At 38.2% G+C, this 20,468-nt stretch overlaps 1 protein-coding gene across 4 annotated transcripts in view; it reads left to right on the forward strand.

The window, feature by feature from the left end:
* Positions 1–20,468, forward strand: part of gabrg2 (gamma-aminobutyric acid type A receptor subunit gamma2) — a 98,941-nt gene that overhangs the window by 65,559 nt on the left and 12,914 nt on the right. For 2 of the 4 annotated variants that reach the window (XM_057820653.1, XM_057820654.1), the window contains exons 8-9: positions 4,307–4,512; positions 10,286–10,309. In XM_057820653.1, the coding sequence (XP_057676636.1) occupies positions 4,307–4,512; positions 10,286–10,309 (230 nt within the window). The remainder of the gene's footprint in view (positions 1–4,306; positions 4,513–10,285; positions 10,310–20,468) is intronic. The other 2 variants (XM_057820656.1, XM_057820657.1) reach the window with 1 other exon arrangement.

The raw sequence follows: 20,468 nt of genomic DNA on the forward strand, positions 1-20,468 counted from the left end.
GGAGCTAGTGACATAATTCATAATGTTATTAATGCCTATGATAGTGCCATGTCATAATTATGACTGTTTTTTGGCAGTCTTAGTCTTTGGCTGTCTTATTACGCCACTGTCAAAGTCTTGCCTATTAACCCAAATAAATCAACAAATAAGCCGCACTGGACTATAAGCCACAGATTCAAAATGAAGGAAAAAAGTAGCGGTTTATAGTCCAAAAATTATGGTAATCCAGTGCTGCAAAGATTATTCGATCAGAAAAAACGTTTCAAAATAAAATTTTACTGCTTTGAGTATTCGTTTAATTTAGTGACGTTGCAATGGTTTGTTTTGAAAGTGTTTACATTTAGTTTTATTGATTTGGGTGGATGCACTGCCCTCTACTGGCAACAGTGAATATGATATAACTCATCTAACAGATGAGATGTTCCCTGTTAAGACCAACGTAAGGTAAGTTTTTGTTTGAGATAGTTTTTTATGCATTCGTAATTTAGTTTCTAGGTATATTTAGCGTTTTGGGGGGGATTATGTGTTTGAACAATTTGTTAAGAGCATTGTAAAAATATGCTAGCATTTTATAGCATTTAAGCTAACGGACTTTTGCTATGCAAGTTAGCCAATTGTTCTTTTGTTGTACTTAGAGCTTCATTTATTTATTTTAAGCTCATGTATTTTAATTTATTTTGAAAATGACAGTGCAACTCTTCATCATTTGAATAAACACTCTGGAATTTTATTTTGTATTTGCATTAACTGTTCTTTTGAAAGTGCAATCTTAGCAAGCCTTAGTTTTACATCTCCTAAAATTGATTTTGCAATGCATCAAATGTTCTTAATCCGATGACTTGATTATTCGAACTAACTAGTTGATTAATCGACTTCTAAAATAATCGATAGCTGCTGCCCTAGATTAATCTATCGATTAGTTAGTTCGAATAATCGAGTCATCGGATTACAAACATTTAATTAGTTCCAGAATAAATTTTAGGACATGTAAAACCATGAATCAAGCCTACAATCACAATTATTTTGGCTTGCTAATATTGCACTTTCAAAATCGCATTAAATGCAAATACATAATTACATTCCTGAGTGTTTCTCAAAACTGTGCAAAATTGCACTTGCTTTTCACAAGAGCAATAAATTTAAAAAAAATAAAATACGTGAGCTTAGCCTCAAACAGTATTAAAAAAAATAAATAAATGAGGATCTAAGTGCAACAAAAGAACAACTAGCTTAAATGCTTTAAAATGCCAACTTTTATTTTACAAAGCTTTCAAATTGTTCAAACACATATTCCCACAAAAAAACTGCTAAATATACTTCTAAACTAAGCAACGAATGCATCAACTAAGATATTAGCTCAAACAAAAACATACCTTATGTTGGTCTTAACAGGGAGCAGCTGGATTCAGTGATGTTATACCTGTTGCGGCATATTCACTTTTGCCACTAGAAGCCAGTGTATCCAACCAAATCCATAAATGCAACACTTTCAAAACAAAACATTCCAACGTCAATCTAATTAAACCAATCTTCAAAGCAGCAAAACTTGATTTGAAGCTTTTTTCTTATCAAGTTACTCAAGTTAACCGATTAATCGTTGCAGCACTAGAAAAAAACCTTTCTCTCGCTGTCGTCATTGCATTGTCTGCCATCAATCTCTAAAAGTAGATAACTTTAAGCATCGGCGGATTCCGACGTGATTTGGTATAGAAATGCTAACACTGTCAAATCCCTGCTAAAATTAAACCAAGAAAAGAATATCCAAATTTTCTCAGTGAACGATTATGCTATGGGCAGTGCAAGCAGCCAGGTGGTTGAAGAGTGGATTTAAGCAGATGACATAATTCTTAATCCTTCAATGCCACCCAGAAATAAACCAATTCATTCACAATGCTGAAATCTCCATCTTGAGGCAGACAATTCACACCAAATATAGACATCCACCGTAGAACAATGCAAATGTCACTGTCTAGTGAAAAGGGATGTGGCATCTTCCTTTGTTTGTATTCAGGAGGTATTATGGTAGTGCTAACTTATCGCTGCAGTGAACCTATAAAATACAGTATGTGCCATGACATCCGTGAAGTTTGCCCCCCATCAGATGCAAATTTATTTAAAAGTGATGTCATCGTTTGTGCTGTAAAAAGTTTCGTTTGCACCGCTATCGTTTTAGAGATGAGATATTAATTTAGAGTGATGACGTCATACAGCCCCCTCTATTTATTGCAAACTGGACCCGAAATGATGCCATTCGTTTATGCTACGCTTGTGCTCCTTTGTGCTGTAAAAAATAGTTTGTGCTGCTATCATTTTATAGATATTGAGATATTAATGTTGAGTGATGACATCACTCGCAACTTTGCCCTATTCGACTCCTGCAGCTCACAGAGTATACCAGGTCTCTCAATAACTGAGGGGTGTCCGAACAACTAACGCAAATGTAGCACAAACAAATGGCATGCCTTCGGGTCCATTTTTCAGTGCTTGAGGTATTAATTTCGAGTGATGACGTGCCTCGCACCATCCCACTTACTGCAAAACGGTGCCATTTGTTTGTGCTACGTTGAAGCTAGTTGTTGGGAAACCCCTCTGTTATTGAGAGAGTTGGTACGCTCCGTCAGCCGCGATGGAGGGGTTGCAATTGACGTCATCATTTGAAATAATATCTCAATAGCTAATAAAACGATAGCAGCACAAACAAGCACAAACGTAGTATACGAGAATGGCAACATTTCGGGTCAATAATAATAATTCGTGCTGCAACGATTAATCGATTAACTCGAGTAATTCAATTAGGAAAAAGGATTCAAATTAAATTTTGCTGCTTCGAGTAATCGTTTAATTGAAGTGGCATTGTGATGGTTTGTTTTGAAAGTGTTTGCATTTAGTTTTATTGATTTGGGTGGATACACTCCCCACCAGTGGCAGTAGTGACCATGACATAACTCATTTCACATGGCTGAATCCAGCTGCTCCCTGTTAAGACCAACATAAGCTAAGTTTTTGTTTGAGCCTATGTTTTTTGAATGCATTCGTAATTTAGTTTGTTGGTATATTCGGCCGTTTTTTTTGTGGGAATATGTGTTTGAACCCATTTGTTAAGAGCACTGTAAAAAAAAAAAAAAACACATTAATTAACATTAGCATTTCATAGCATTTAAGCTAGTGGACTTCTTCGTCAAAATGGCATTGAAATGGTTTGTTTTGCAAGTGTTTGTATGGATACACTGTCCTCTAGGGGCAATAGTGAATATGACATAACTCATTTCACATGGCTGAATCCAGCTGCTCCCTGTTAAGACCAACAAAAGCTGTTTTTGTTTGAGCCAATTTTTTTTTTTTTTTTTTAATGCATTCGTAATTTCGTTCATTGGCATATTTAGCCTTTTTTTTTTTGTGGGAATATGCGTTTTCACCATTTGTTAAGAGAATTAGCATTTTATAGCATTTAAGCTAGTGGGCTTTTGTCACGTAAGTTACCCAATTGTTATTTTGTTGTACTTAGAACCTCATTTATTTATTTTTTTATACAATTTGAGGCTCAGCTCAGGTATTTTAAATGTGTTTAAATGTTCCTTATCCGATTACCGATTCTTCGAACTAGTTCATTGATTAATCGACTACTAAAATAATCGATAGCTGCAGCCCGAATTGTAATAACAATACATTTTATTTCTAGAGTGCTTTTCATGCCACTCAAAGACGCTTCACAAGAAAAATGAAAACGCAACAGCTCAACAACAAAAACAATCATAAAATTAGATTAAAAGCAGGATAAATTAATACAATCAAGAGGCCAAGATAGAACACAGCTAAGGATCATGCTGGGTAAGAAAGAGTGAACAAGTGTGTTTTGAATTTGGGATTTGAAAAGTGAGAGGGTATGTTGTGAAGATCAGGGGGTAGGAAGTTCCAAAACTGGGGGCACAGTGACTATAAGATCTGGATCTGATAGGTGGTGAGACGAACACGAGATTTATTAGCTGTTTTTAATCAAAATGGGGGGCTGGTTGACCTCAGATTGACCTATAAAAGAATTGTAAATATCTTAAAATTGATAGCAGCACAAACGAAACCTTACACAGCACAAACCAGCACAAACATTTTTCACCATTTTTGTGTAATCGTGCCATAATTCCGCCTTGTTTCACATCTATAAAGCCAAACCAACAAAAAGTCAATTTTGAGTATAAATAGCTGCTTCCCCATCAAAACCTGAGAAAAGTCCAGTTGCCTTGCAATGCCCAGACATTCAAATTGACCGAGAATATTCAGAGGGACCCATTTCTGTTATATCTATTACCAGGCATCACCACCGTGCTGACAATGACAACGTTGAGTACCATCGCCAGGAAGTCTCTTCCTAAAGTCTCCTACGTGACAGCCATGGACCTATTTGTGTCTGTGTGCTTCATCTTCGTCTTTGCTGCATTAATAGAGTATGGCACGTTGCACTACTTTGTCAGCAATAGAAAGCCAAGTGCCAAAAAGGACAAGAAGAAGAAAAACCCGGTGAGTGTCCTTCGAACTGATGGTTTAAAAAAAACGACTTCTATTTTACTTTTTTTGTGTTTTTTTTTCAACGCATGCTGTGTTACCACTGTGATTTTACTTTTTGTTCATTATATGCAAGTGGCATAAAGAAATATACACATTCTTTTTCGAATACCAAGATTTCACAAGATCTAAAACCAAGATAAATTATCTATACACAGTTAATAAGTTTGACCTTTAGAACTCAATGGGGAAAAAAATACATCTTGAGAGAGATGAGATTAGATGAAATTTTGACAGTATGATAACCTTAACCAAAAATACAGTATCACAGTATCACGGTATTTCAATTTTAGCTCTAAAATGTGTTATTTTAAGATGTATGTGTTTTAAAAAAAAAAAAAAAAAAAGATTTTTTTTTTTTTTTTAACTTTTTTCCAATTTTTTTTTACAAAAAAATTGCTCAACATTAAAACAAGAACCGGCGGCACGGTGGCTGAGTGGTTAGCACGTCTGCCTCACAGTTCTAAGATCAATGGTTCAATCCCGGGCTTCGGCCTTCCTGTGTGGAGTTTGCATGTTCTCCCCGTGCCTGCGTGGGTTTCCTCCGGGAACTCCGGTTTCCTCCCACATCCCAAAAACATACATGGTAGGCTGATTGAACACTCTAAATTGTCCGAAGGTATGAGTGTGTGCGTGAATGGTTGTATGTCTCCTTGTGCCCTGCAATTGGCTGGCAACCAGTTCAGGGTGTCCCCTGCCTACTGCCCCGAGTTAGCTGGGATAGGCTCCAGCACCTCCGCGACCCTCGTGAGGAAAAGCGGCATGGAAAATGAATGAATAAAACAAGAACCCTTGGTAACAAAGAACTGGACTTAAACAATATATGATCAAATTGATTTTATGTAAAACGTACCACTAATACTGTCAATATTAATTAGTTGAATATTAATGCAGAGCGAGAGTAAAAGACAGAGCGCGTGTGTATGACTCGTATCATTATTTACACATTACAAATGCACCCTTTCTCAACACAGAAAGTCGCCAGAGAGAAAAAAAATGCCACAGGCTGTATTGTGAAAATGTTATATTGAACAGATGTTTACAAATGTCGGAAGACTTTACAAAAGTAGGCTAATGGTAGAGAGGAAACGAGTAAGCCGTCTTGGCATGCCAACTTGCCTCGTTAACAATCTTACGTTATAGTATTAGATTTACCATCGCTAGACACACTAAACACGCTGGAGTGACTTCTCGTAGCTGGTTCATGACAGCGTTTACTTACCTTAAATTATGTGTAAAGTGATGGATGATGGTCAAATAAATGTGAAATCATGTTGGAGGTCCTGCTGTCCTGCTCTTATCCGCGGCTGTCTGTTAGTTTTCGGCAGCCGAAGTACTCCCATACTAGCGACTTTTTTGAGAGGGGGGAAAAAGCTCAGGTTTTGTGTCACCGACAGACAAAAGACAGAGCAACACCCGGAGCGGGAGTGGTGAGCGCTGTCGCTCCAAGCCACGGATTTCCCGCTGCATTTTTGAGACGGAAAATTTTAGCAGTTTAGAAACCGTGACGTTTCAGGGTACCCGCGGGTTATTAAAAGTATTAAAAAAGCATTGAATTTAGTTTTCCATTATTAAAGGTATTAAAAGTTAAATTAGCTGTCGTAAGTCTGGAATTTTTTCACCGTGGTTTTAATTTTGAAGAACATCTCAGTGCGACCTAAATTATATCTGTTGCGAAGTTTTTTTTAATCCATAACGAAGATGACGCGTTGAATTTTTACGATGCACTGCACCTCGTGCGCGCGCGCCGTTAGCATCATTAGCATCAACATCACAACAGCAGGCAATCGCACAGTACTGTGCGCTAACGCAAGGAACTGCTCAGATGCGTTAGTTGTTATGTTCGACGAAAGCCTCAACAAGACAACCAAGTCCAAACAGTTGGACCAGCATGTGAGGTATTGGATCGGCGAACAAGTCGCATCCAGATACTTTGCGTCGCAGTTTATGGGTCATGCGAAGGCAGTGGACCTGCTTAACATTTCAAAGTAAGTTGCCAATTTCTCCAATTAAAATGTGTTAGATGCAATAATGTATTTTTGCACGGTTTGCCTTTCGAATGAATGTAAAATTCGCAGTTTTAACTCAAGAGTTAGCCATATTCAATAGGGTATTGGCAGGTGCACTAACCTGATGATGTAGGTGATAGTAAAACACCTCCTGGTATATTTAAATGTTTTTCTTGATTAAATAAGAGTATGGATTTTCTCTATCTGATTAAAAGAAATGTCTTCAGTAGCTAACAAAGGATTAACATGTGTTTTGTATACTTCTTGTAATGTGATTAGAAAAAAACGATTACCAAGGGAAATGGTCATGTGTAGCTTTTTTATTTTGTGGTAATTAATGTGAAACTACTGCCATTTAGTGGCTGTTTTTTAAACTTTCACTGCCAATTGCATGCACTTTACAGTTAAGGTGGCCAACTTGACAATCACCTACCTAGCACCTTGACTAGGTCCTCTTAAAAGGGAAACTTGTTGTATTGCAAATGTAATTTCTGAAGTTGCTTTATAATAATAGTGTAAAATCCATTTTATCCTGGGAAAAAAAATTCTGAAAGACCTTATATTTAAATGTGTTTTAATTGTATCTTCAATAAATGTGCATTCTTTTGTCAAACACACTTAGTAATTGAGGTTAAATTTGATGTTCAGTGCTTTATTTTTTTAATATGATTCATCATTATCTAAATAACGGGTGCGAGAAAAGTATTAATTTTCAGTTGAAATGGCATTAAAAAAGGTCTTAAAAGTCTTGAATTTAGATTTATCAATCCTGGGGGGACCCTGCGTTTCCATACCACGGTAAACCTTGAAACCGGTCACCGGCAAATGCCTACCCAATTCGAATCTTCTGGGAAAAATGGCGCGGTTTCCAATGACGTGATCGGATCTGGGAAATCACTAGTTGTCTCAACTGTTGATGAATTTCCCTCTCTAAAAGTTATTTTTTCCCCAGTTGAGTTGTACGTGTATTTATTTTTAAATAACACACTGTTTGTATACCTGGGATTTATAGGTTAAGGTTCAACACACTCATTGTCAATATCTAAAGTAGTACACTGTTGTTAATCCTTTGAAAAGGAAAAAGAAAAAAAGCTTAGTATCCCTAAGGGAGCATCTTCCCGATCACTGTCACCTCAACTTACTGAGTGAGTGAGGCCTTAAGCTCAGACCATCACCTAATCCTCTGCACATCTGTTACAGTTGTAATTTAGACCCATGTCACATGTCAGGGCGCTGGCTTCAGCCTAGCATTGAATTCATCAAGAGATCAGCAGCTCAGCTGAAGTGCCAGTAAAACTCAAACAAATAGTCTTTGGTTCTGAGCAGAGAGGAAATAAATACAAATCGTTAAATGGCTTAACTTTTTGCACTCTTGGTGACATTCCGTGCACGTTTAACAGCTCTATTGACGTTTTTGTACTGCAATACATTGTCCTGCAACTAGGGCAATACATGTACAGTGTGAAAAAGTAGCTGAACCTTTTGGAATGTCTCACATTTCTGCATAAAATCAGCATCAATTGTGATCCGATCTTTGTCAAAATCACACAGATGAAAAAACTGTGTGCTTTGGGTAAAATCAACCATTTATAGGTTTATAGGTTTTTATATTTAATGAAGATTTCATCCAAACAATGACAAAAAGGGGAAAAATAAGTGAACTCTCTGCCTAAGGAGACTTAAAGAACAATTGAAACCAATTTTTTCCAAACAATTTAAGTCAGGTGTGTGCCCAATCACTTATAAGTGGTTGAAATCTGCCCTGCCCACTATAAAACACACACCTGGTAAGAATTATCTTGATGAGAAGCATTGTCTGATGTGCATCATGGCTCGGTCAAAAGAGCTGTCTGAAGACCTGCGATCAAGGATTGTTGATTTGTACTATAAAGCTGGGAAAGGATACAAAACCATCTCTAAAAGTCTGGATGTTTATCAATCAACAGTCAGAGAAGTTGTCTACAAATGGAGAGAGTTGCATCTCTCCCAAGGAGTGGCCATCCACCAAAGATGACGCCAATAGTTCTGCGCAGAATATTCAGAGAGGTAAAAAAGAACCCGAGAGTGTCTGCTAAAGACTTACAGAAATCACTGGCACAGTCCAATATCTCTGCACACATCAACTATATGTAAAACTATGGCCAAGAATGGTGTTCATGGGAGGACTCCACAGAGAAAGCCACTGCTGTCTAAAAAAACATTTTTGCTCGTTTAATGTTCGCAAAAATGCACTTGGGCACTCCACAGAAGTTTTGGCAAAATATTTTGTTGACTGATGAAACCAAAGTTTGAATTGTTTGGGAGTAGCACGCAACGTAATTTGTGGAGGAAATATGGAACAGCTCTCCAACATTAACACCTCATCCCCATCGTGAAACATGGTGGACGGAGCATCATGATTTGGGGCTGTTTTCTGCCTCGAGGCCTGGACAACTTGCAATCATTAATACAAAACCATCTTTAAAAGTCTGGATGTTCAACAATCGACAGTCAAAGATGTTGTCTACAAATGGATAGAGTTTGGCACTGTTGCGTCTCTCTCAAGGAGTGGCCGTCCACCAAAGATGATGCCAAGAGTTCAGCGCAGAACATTCGGAGAGGTAAAAAAGAACCCAAGAGTGTCTGCGAAAGACTTAGAGAAATCACTGGCACAATCTGACTGAACTACAGCAGTTTTGTAGAGAAGAATGGGCCAAGATTAAACAATTTAAGTCAGGTGTGTGCCCAATCACTGAGGAGTGGTTTAAAGCTGCCCTGCCCACTATAAAACACACACCTGGTAAGAATTGCCTTGATGAGAAGCATTGTCTGATTTGCATCATGGCTCAGTCAAAAGAGCTTTTTGAAGACCTGCGATCAAGGATTGTTGATTTGTACAAAGCTGCAAAAGGATACAAAACCATCACTAAATGTCTGGATGTTAATCAATTGACAGTCAGAAAAGTTGACTACAAATGGAGAGAGTTTGGCACTGTTGCTTCTCTCCCAAGGAGTGGCGGTCCACCAAAAATGACGCCAAAAGTTCAGCGCAGAATATTCAGAGAGGTAAAAAAGAACCCGAGAGTGTCTGCTAAAGACTTACAGAAATCACTGGCACAATCTGACTGAACTACAGCAGTTTTGTAGAGAAGAATGGGCCAAGATTAGTCCTGCTTTATTTGCCAGACTGATCTGAGCTATAGGAAGCATCTGGTTGAAGTTATTGCTGCCGGGGGGGTGGGGGGTGGGGCACAAAATATTAAATGTACTTATTTTTCCCCCTTCTGTCATTGTTTGCATACTATCCTCATTAAAATATGAAAACCTGTAAATGTTTGAGTGGTTTCAGTTAAAGCAGACACTGTTTTTTCATCTGTGTGATTTTGACAAAGATCAGATCACATTTGATGGTGATTTTATGCAAAAATGTGTGAAATTCCAAAAGGTTCAGATACTTTTTCATACCATTGTAAGGACTAATACCCCTTTCCACTACACAGTACTTGGTCAGAGCCAGATGTGCCATGCTGGTACCACATACTGCAGCTAGACTACCACTGTTCGCTCATTTATTTTAACATGCAAAACAAGCATAATCCACCACACATTCATTCATGTGTCGCCATGCATTATCTTGTGTTTTCTTTTGAATTCTAGTTATTGATGTTGCGTTTTCTGTTTGCTGATGTTTATTCTGTTATTCAAATCCTCACATTCTTTGTTTCCCGTCTGGACAAAAGCTCCTCCGGCTCTTTTCCTCCAAGGTATATTGCCTGTGTCTAACTGCATGTTTCTGCTGCATTTTTGGGCTCTGTGAGCCCTTGAGCACAAAGCTTTTCTGTCATATTCACAGCAAAATATGCATCCATCGGTTCCCTCTTTATCTTACCTGCATTTTTATTCTACACCTAACACCTCCTATTTGATGAACAGGTTTCACAAAAAATAACATGAAAGGTGCTCTCTGCTGTGCACAGTGCGGAGGCAGCCAGCCAGCCAGACTTAAGCACTTTTTTTTTTCTTTTTAACAATTCAAATGAGCATCCCACTGATCCTGTACGAACACTAAGTCCAGGCCCAGCTTGGACTGCTTCTGGCTTCCTCTGTCCTGTTTCACTCGTTGTTTTAAACACAGTGCGCGGCTGCAAAAGCTACCCTCTTTTTTGCCCCCACCTCTCGTCCTGCCAGTGAAACTTTACCTCTGTGTTCGTTGGGCTTCTCAACCTGACACTTCCTACAGAGTCAGCAGAGCCTTAACAGACTGAAACAGACAACCCCCACTGTGTTGAGTCTAATTAGATGTGTTTTAAAGTATCAGGTAAGGCACAAGAAAGCATTCAATATGGAAGGGGACAAGCAACAATCAAAATTTACGCATGCACTATATGGACAGTGGTCATAGAATTCATCAAAGCACAAAACGGAAAAGTCCGTCCTTCTACCTGGTCTCCTCTTTGAGTTCTGTTCGTAGGATACCAATTAATTCCCAAGTTGAAACGCAGTTGGACATCTCACAAGTGGATGCTCGAAGCCCCTAATAGCAACCACTGGTCATATGGATGACTAAGCTCCATACCCAATCTGTAAGGGTGAGCCTGGATACCTTTAATTAGAAGTGCAGTTCATCTTCTGCACTGTGTGTAAGAAGAGGTGGGTAGATTAGCCAAAGGTTTTACTCAAGTGGAGTAGTGTTATTTCAAGATAATATATATATGTATATATTAGGGCTGTCAAACGATTAAAATTTTTAATCGAGTTAATTACAGCTTAAAAATTAATTAATCACAATTAATCGCAATTCAAACCATCTATAAAATATGCCATATTTTTTGTAAATTATTGTTGGAATGGAAAGATAAGACACAAGATGGATATATACATTCAACATACGGTACATAAGGACTATTTGTTTATTATAACAATAAATCAACAAGATGGCATTAACAGTATTAACATTCTGTTAAAGCGATCCATGGATAGAAAGACTTGTAGTTCTTAAAAGAAAAATGTTAGTACAAGTTATAGAAATTTTATATTTGTCAAATTTTCAATCAAAAAATAAACTAGTACTCCGCCATTGTTGATGTCAATAATTACTTACACAATGCTGATGGGTGCTGAAACCTATAAAATCAGTCGCACCTAAGCGCCAGCAGAGGGCCACAAAACTCCATAAAACACAACAAGTGAGCATTTCACTGTGTACTGTCATTTAAATCTCTCTGAGCGGGGCATCTGCGTTATTTGCGTCAACTATTTTAACGTGATTTTAAAAATTGATTAACGCGATAATTTTGACAGCCCTAATATATATATATTACCACCACCCTGATGAACTCGTCTAAGTGTCCTTGAGCAAGACACTGAACGATGCCGAGATAGTGTAAAGCGCTTTGAGCGCCTTGAAAGGTGGAAAAGCGCTATATAAGTATAACACCATTTACCCATGTATATATATATATATATATATATATATATATATATATATATATATATATATATATATATACATATGGCAGAAAACACCAACAAGACTGAAAAAGCAATTTCTGCTCTAGCACCCCTGTTTAAAATAAACTGCTGTATTTTAAGCCAAAAGAACTGTTGTGTTTGATAGAACATTATCAAACACAACCTTTTTACTTTCGAAAAAAGGTAAGTAAGGTTTTTTTTTTTTTTAAATGCCCTCCTGTTCAAATTTTTTCAGGAGGGCATTTAAAAAAAAAACAAAAAACGTTTTTTTAAACAGCAAAACCCTAACTGGAGGCGAGAGCACGCGAGAGCAGAATTAAAGACGCCACGATTTTAACGAGATATTATCGCGTACTTACCTTGTTTCGACCCAAAAACTCAATGTAGGATGTATCATCGAGTGTCAAGACACAGATGTGAATGGCCACAGCCGGATTTTTGGGGGATTTTATGGGTGAAACGTGGTAATATAACTAGGGTCGCGATGCAGAAATCGCAGACAACAAGGAGCGGTTGAGATTTTCTTTTTCATATAATTAACCTTTTAAATGTTGTTTTTCAATTTTTCTTTGTTTGGATCGATTATTTATCATCTTACATATTGGGGAAAATGCTACAGTAACAAAAAAAATAAAGTTAACAATAATTATGAGGTAGATATCCGTGACTTTTTTACAGATGCCTAACTTTTCATTGTGACATAATTTGTTTAAAAGTTTAAAATATGCGAGTGAATTATTTTTTTAAGTCGTTTTTTTTTTTTTTTTCAAACTAATATGAGACGTCAATTAATGATTCTAAGCTAAAAATGACGGACATTTTGAAAAATAAATATAATTACCTACCTTCTTTTTATGGCTAGGTTGAAACAAAAGCGGTTGCGCGACGTCTGTAAACGGGTTTTCAGGGTAAAACGGACAAATTCAAAATAGTTCGGAGGCTCAGTGCGCCACGAATCTGCTATGGCAGCATATAGACATATTTTTCTATCAAACGCAACAGTTCTTTTGGCTTAAAATACGGCAGTTTATTTTAAAGAGGGGTGCAAGAGTAGAAACTGCTTTTTCAGTCTTGTCTGTGTTTTCCACTATAAATATATATATATATATACATATACATATACATATATACATATATATATAGCTATATCAAGTAAAAATAAAATTAGTCATCCAAAAATTTGCTCAAGTACAAGTAAAAAAGTATTCGTAGAAAAAGAATACTCAAGTAATGAGTAACATTGTGATTAACTGATTACAATATCTGATTTTTTAAAATGTTTTTTTTTTTCTTCTCAGCACAACTTCATCTATATGAACTGTTATTATTACACTATATTATAGCCCAGTGGTCCCTAACCTTTTTTGCACCACAGACCGGTGTGATATGGGCCTTTTTTTCATGGACCGACAATGTGTGGCAGAAAAATACAGTGAATATAAAATAAGTGCTAGAAAATGAAACTCACCGTACGCTGAATCCAAACAATACTTCCTTGCTACGGAAGCCTGTTACATGCAAAAAGGTATGTGATTTAAGCTATGGTCCAGACCATGGTGCGGTAGGTCACACCTATAGCGAACCGCACCACGTTTGGAAGCGTCCCGAGACCACCTCTCCGCCGAGGTCTAGGACCAGCGTTTAGGTCCGCACCAGAGTTTGCTGGTTTGTATTCACACCTGCATAAAAGGCAGCAAGGCCGAGAACGAAAAGTGGTATTTGCCATGTGGCAGAATGGATTATGCCATGTGGCATTTTTTTTTGCCATGTGGCAAAATGGATTTTGCCATGTGGCATTTTTTTGCCGTGTGGTATTTTTTTGCCTTGTGACAAACTGTATTTTTCCATGTGGCTTTTTTTTTTTTTTGCCATGTGGCAAAATTAATTTTGGCATGTGGCAAAATTTTGACATGTGGCATTTTTTTTTTTTTTTTTTTTTTGTATGTGGCATTTTTGAGGGGTATTTGGCATTTTTGCATAAATGTCAGAAAAAAACATGTGCGGCTGTGATTTTTGACTGTACACTTACCATTACAGCACATTGACATTCAACTGGCAACCGCGTAAGGCTATGCCATTGACTGCTATGAACGTCCAAATTTTCCATTCATATTAAATGCCAGAAAAACATGTGTGGCTGTGATTTTTGACCATTACAGCACATTGACATTCAACTGGCATCCAAATAAGGCTATGCCATTGACGGCTGTGAATGTCCAAATTTTCCATTCATATTAAATGGCAGAAAAGCATATGCGGCTGAGATTTTTGACAATACACTTACCATTACAGCGCACTGACATTCAACTAGCACCCGAGTAAGGCTATGCCATTGACGGCTATGAACGTCCAAGTTTTCCTTTCATTTTGAATGGCAGAAAAATGTGTGTTTGTGATTTTTGACCGTGCACGTTACATTACAGTGCATCGACAAGCAACTGGCACCCAAGTCAGACTATACCTCTAAATCCATTTTGCCACATACAAAAAAAAAATGCCACATGGCAAAATCAATTTTGCCACATGGCAAATGCCACTTTTGGTTCTTGCTGTCTCTCAAGGTGCGCACCCAAAACGTTTTTAATTTGGTCCGGTCCAAACGGGGCAGGTGTGAATACGCCCTTAGACATTGCAATACAGTGATAGCAGGACTGCAGACACTGCAAATATTTATATTTTCCTGTCTTAATCTTGAACAAGCTACCAATGATACTTTAACACTTCCACCTGTGGCAGAAAGTCTCTCTCAAACCGAATTCCAAATTGAATAGCTTTACTCAGTTTTGAAGCTATTGTTCCCTGCTCATCCGTCATCATGTTCCAGCGTAACCTCACAAATGCTATTCTAGATCAGTTATCCACAAACACCGGGCCGAGGACCGGTACCGATCCATGGCGCATTTGCTACCGGGCCGCAGAGAACTAATAAATCATTTGTTAACGACCGCTTCTTGACTAATCCGAGTAGATATTTGTGTACGTCGCCCTCTAGTGGTTGACCACCATGACTGGGGTGTTTGCACACCTATAGCTGCCCAGCATCAGGCAATGTAAACAGTAACTTTAGCTACTGTTAGCTGTGTATTGTGGGCGGCGACGTCTTTGGACAGCTTTTTGACAGGGAAAAAGCTACAGGCCCACATTGTACCAGTCCGTGATGCAAAATAGGTTAGTGACCACTGTTCTAGATGACCACAAATACTCCACAACTTTGTAGAAAATCATGAAAATGTTATTTACCAAAGCGCAACCAGTTCCTTATTTTATAGGAAAATGTTTTCCAGTCTGCTAAAACCTGTGTCCATATAGTGTACAACCCTGCTTTTTTAGTGGATTTTGCGCCATTTAGAGCTACCTTTCAAGACCAGAGGCAATCTAATCTAGAGGATTCATCTTCAAAAGGACCAAACACCAAATAATTTTACTTTATAATCTTAAGAGGTTGTCTACTCTTCAGTCAGTTAAAGTTGCCAACACCACTGTGTTGTTCCTTTGTTTTGGGTTGTTTTTTTTTTGTTTGTTTGCTAACACCAACCCAGCACAGCCCGGTGTAAGCGGGACGTCGCTAATGCTCCTTCTGCTTGAGCTTCCACTCATTGCGCTGCCTCCAGTAAAAACTGATCCCCTTTGAGAACTGAGTCATAACCTGCTCTCTTCAATCCCCTCATTAACTCAACATATTGTCTGTTCATTCAGACCCCCAAAAAATGACAAAATGCTGAAAGCAACCAGTATGTTGTTATTCACGTGTGGGTTATGTGTCATTTTCAAAAGGGACACTGGGTTTGTGCGCAATTGCTGGGCTAAATCAGGCTGTAGGGAATGAACTGTTTAGTCAAGTTGAAGTATTTCTAAGCTTGTTTAAGGACGCATGCTAATAGCGGATATGTTCTATGAACAAGAAATATTTATGTTGTTGTTGTATAAAGTAGACGGAACTAAAATGTAATCTGTATTAATATATTCAGGAAATATTCATGGAAAGATTCTTTTTTTCTTGTTTCATCAGTGGATAACATTAAAAAAAAACGTAAGCACATTTAGAAAGCCGTGATGAGAAATTCTTCAACTTTTTGGGATGCTCGACACGTCGAGTCTTTCTAAAAGACAGATTTGACATCAGTTTATCAGCAAGGTCGAGGATCCTTCCAATGCTGCCGAAGCATTTAATCTGCCAAACAGTGAGAATCCAAATTTATGCAACAGAAGGTGACATGACTTTTAAGATAAAAAGTGGATGAAAACAGCATATCTGAATACGCGTTGTCTCCCTCTATAAGGACAGTCACAGAAAGTTTTGTCACACCATATTTCCTCACGTGGCGGTTCGAGTCTTAGTAATACAGTGGTACCTCTGCATACGATCCTTTCGACATCCGACATAAAGTTTGACTCGTCATCTGTCTCGATATATGACGACATGCTTGACATGCGACGATTTATGGTAGCGTTGCAATTTCATTGTTTTCCGGGAACTGCTCGGATTTCTTTTGCTGTCTTTGACAATGTTTTGGAACAAATCACAGGCGGAAGATTGACGGTCGTCAAATATGGATAAAATGGAAAGGACACTTTCGTGTATATCAACACTTGACGTGTCTAATCAATAGAGGTGTGCGAAATTCCAGATTTCTAGATTATTCGCGAATTGGCCGTGGAAGATTCGAGAACGATTCACAAACATCCATATTCCGATTATTGAAATATGCCAAGTAAAGCAGAACTAAAATACAGTCAGCGCGGTCTTCAGGACGCAATGAGGAACGGACAGAGAGTAAACATTATAATGACAATGCTTAAATCACGGCTCTGGCTCAACTCATGCGGCTTGATAAAAAAAAAAAACAATAATACCTGACAGCTGACGATAGCCGCTACAAACCACGCACACATCTGCTACGGTAGATATCACATGTATAAAAACCTAGATGCGAAATAACAAGCTCGGTGGCGTTAGCAGCACATGTATAGAAAATAAGATGCGAAATGACATACTTGCCGGCGGCGTTAGTAAATAGCCGCCATCTTAAAGCAGGAGAGTTTCCTAGAAAGCAGATGTATCGAACATTCCAAGCGAACTTAATTAACTTTTGATCTAAAATACTCCTAAATTGGAAAAATCTTGACTTGAATCTATCTTTAAAACAGTTTTAAAACTTTCACATGTCAAAAGTAGACAGAAGGGTGTCAGGGACGCAGGGCTGGCAGGTGGTGTGGACCCAAATGCAGGGAAACAAATGGCAGCAAGGCAGGTGACGGTGAACTCAAAAAATGTTTTAATAATAACTAACAAAAGCACAAACTACAACCAAAAGTACTGGGGATCAAAAATGCAAGGTTCAAACAAAACTTACTCTATCGGAGGGACTAATACACGAGGGCTTGGACAGGACTTCGACATCGACATAGACAATGATGCAACAAGGAGTGAAAAGAAACTGGGAGCTTATATACACACAGTGACGAGGGGTAACGAGACAACAAGGAACAGATGGGCGACACAGAAGGATGCAGGGTGGCGATACACTAGGAGCAGGAACAACTGGTGAAATCAATGGGCAATCACATGAACACAGTAGGAGGGAACCAACACAAAACCTAACAAAGGGAAATTATACTGGAGCAATTTTAACAACTTTAACGGTTGATTCACGACATCAAATTAATTGAATGTACTTTAAAGCTGCTGATACAGAATGGGGACTTTAGTATTTTATTTACTGTTTTGAACTGTTAACTTGATGGTGAAATAGTTGAGTTAAGCCTGAGAGGATTTTTGTAACTAATGTACGAAACATTAAAAGCAGCTAATCGCTTGGGGGCAAGGGGGGTCACCAATATTCGATTAATAATTGAATCATAGCCTCTGAGTGGTTATCGAATCGTTAGGTGCCCAAGGATTCCCAACTCTACTAGTCAAATGATGTCCAGTTGACGTGCTGGGGTGCACATTGTCGCGGACAGCAAGGTGGCTGAAGGCTAGAAATCCGAGCAGTTCTTGAACACGACACGAACAATACCTCACTCATTAGCACATAACCACAACCTTCTACCTACTCCTCCCTTCCTATTGTAACTCCGCCCAACTACGTTAAATAAAAAATTAGGGCTGTCAAACGTTTAAAATTTTGAATCGAGTTAATTACAACTTAAAAATTAATTAATCATAATTAATCGCAATTCAAACCATCTATAAAATATGCCTTATTTTTCTGTAAATTATATATATTCTGTAAAATAAATTGTTGGAATGGAAAAATAAGACAAGATGGATATATACATTCAACATACGGTACATAAGGACTGTATTTGTTCATTATAACAATAAATCAACAAGATGGCATTAACATTATTAACATTCTGTTAAAGCGATCCATGGATAGAAAGACTTGTAGTTCTTAAAAGATAAATGTTAGTACAAGTATTAGAAATTTTATATTAAAAACGCCCTCTTAATGTTTTCATTTTAATAAAATTTGTAAAATTTTCAGTCAAAAAAAAACTAGTAGCCCGCCATTGTTGATGTCAATAATTACACAATGCTCATGGGTGCTGAAGCCTATAAAATCAGTCGCACCCAAGCGCCAGCAGAGGGCAGCAAAACTCCATAAAACACAATTAACAAGTGGGCATTTCACTCTACTGACATTTAAATCTGTCTGAGCGGGACATGTGCGTTAATTGCGTCAAATATTTTAACGTGATTAATTTTAAAAAAATAATTACCGCCCGTTAACGCGATAATTTTGACAGCCCTATAAAAAATGCGATATTGCATAATTTCTCGCGGCACACCTGACAATTCCTCTCACGGCACACTAGTGTTCCGCGGCACACCAGTTGAAAAACACTGTGTTAAGGATTTAACGTAGGAATTTGGGCTGCGGAACAAATTTATCAAATATTCTTATGGGAAAATATCGCTCGACATGCGACCATTTCGACTTACAAACCAGGTCCTTGAATGAATTAAATTTGTACAGTTGTGGTCAAAAGTTTACATACACTTGTGAAGAACATAATGTCATGGCTCTCTTGAGTTTCCAGTTATTTCTACAACTCTGATTTTTCTCCGATAGATTGATTAGAACAGATACTTCTTTGTCACAAAAAACATTCATGAAGTTTGGTTCTTTTATGACTTTATTATGGGTTAACAGAAAAAGTGATCAAATCTGCTGGGTCAAAAATTTACATACATGGATCTGAAAAAGCGAATCATTGACTTGACCAAGTCAGGAAAGTCACTTGGAGCCATTTCAAAGCAGCTGCAGGTCCCAAGAGCAACAGTGCAAACAATTGTTTGTAAGTATAAAGTGCATGGCACTGTTTTGTCACTGCCACGATCAGGAAGAAAACGCAAGCTATCACCTGCTGCTGAGAGAAAATTGGTCAGGAGGGTGAAGATTCAACCGAGAATCACCAAAAAGCAGATCTGCCAAGAATTAGAAGCTGCTGGAACACAGGTGTCAGTGTCCACAGTCAGGCGTGTTTTGCATCTCCATTGACTGAGAGGCTGCCGTGCAAGAAGGAAGCCCTTGTTCCAAAAGCGGCACCTTAAGGCTCGACTGAAGTTTGCTGATGATCACATGGACAAAGATAAGACCTTCTGGAGGAAAGTTCTGTGGTCAGACGAAACAAAAATCGAGCTGTTTGGCCACAATGCCCAGCAATATGTTTGGAGGAGAAAAGGTCAGGCCTTTAACCCCAAGTACACCATGCCTACCGTCAAGCACGGTGGTGGTATTATTATGCTGTGGGGCTGTTTTGCTGCCAATGGAACGGGTGCTTTACAGAGAGTAAATGGGATAATGAAGAAGGAGGATTACCTTCAGATTCATCAAGATAACCTAACGTCATCAGCCCGAAGATTGGGTTGGGTGTTCCAACAGGACAATGACCCCAAACCAGAGGTTGCGCTAGACATTTTCGTTGTCTGTCATTTTGACTGACAGGGTCATAAAAATCCGGTCATAATCTATTTTTACCCGTCACTTAAATTTTTTAAATTATAATGATGACATATTCAATAGTATTTCGTTTTCATTCATTTTTAATTAATATTGTAACGCTTGCTTGGCGGCCAAAAATTAGACACGAAAGTCGTGGTATTTTTCTCCCTCTTTTTACTCTACTTACCGTCAACAACACCAACAAAACAACAACTCCGCCCCCAAAGAAAAAGAGGCAACTACATAGACCCCAATCACCAACGTCACACAACGATCTTAATTGTGGTTGTCAGCCCAAAATCTTCTAAATATATATTAAATGCATCTTACCAGATATAAAATGACTACTACATAGTCTGTGGTGATCATTCGGTGCCCAGATTTCTTGTCGAATTACAGCAGTTCATCTCGCTCTCCTCTTCGGGTCTGTCAGAATACGGTAGAACTTCTATCAATCTAGTGGCAATCTAGTCCACCAATTGGATGACGCGCTGGCACA

Source organism: Corythoichthys intestinalis, chromosome 18 (assembly GCF_030265065.1).
Source record: "Corythoichthys intestinalis isolate RoL2023-P3 chromosome 18, ASM3026506v1, whole genome shotgun sequence".
Lineage (NCBI taxonomy): Eukaryota > Metazoa > Chordata > Actinopteri > Syngnathiformes > Syngnathidae > Corythoichthys > Corythoichthys intestinalis.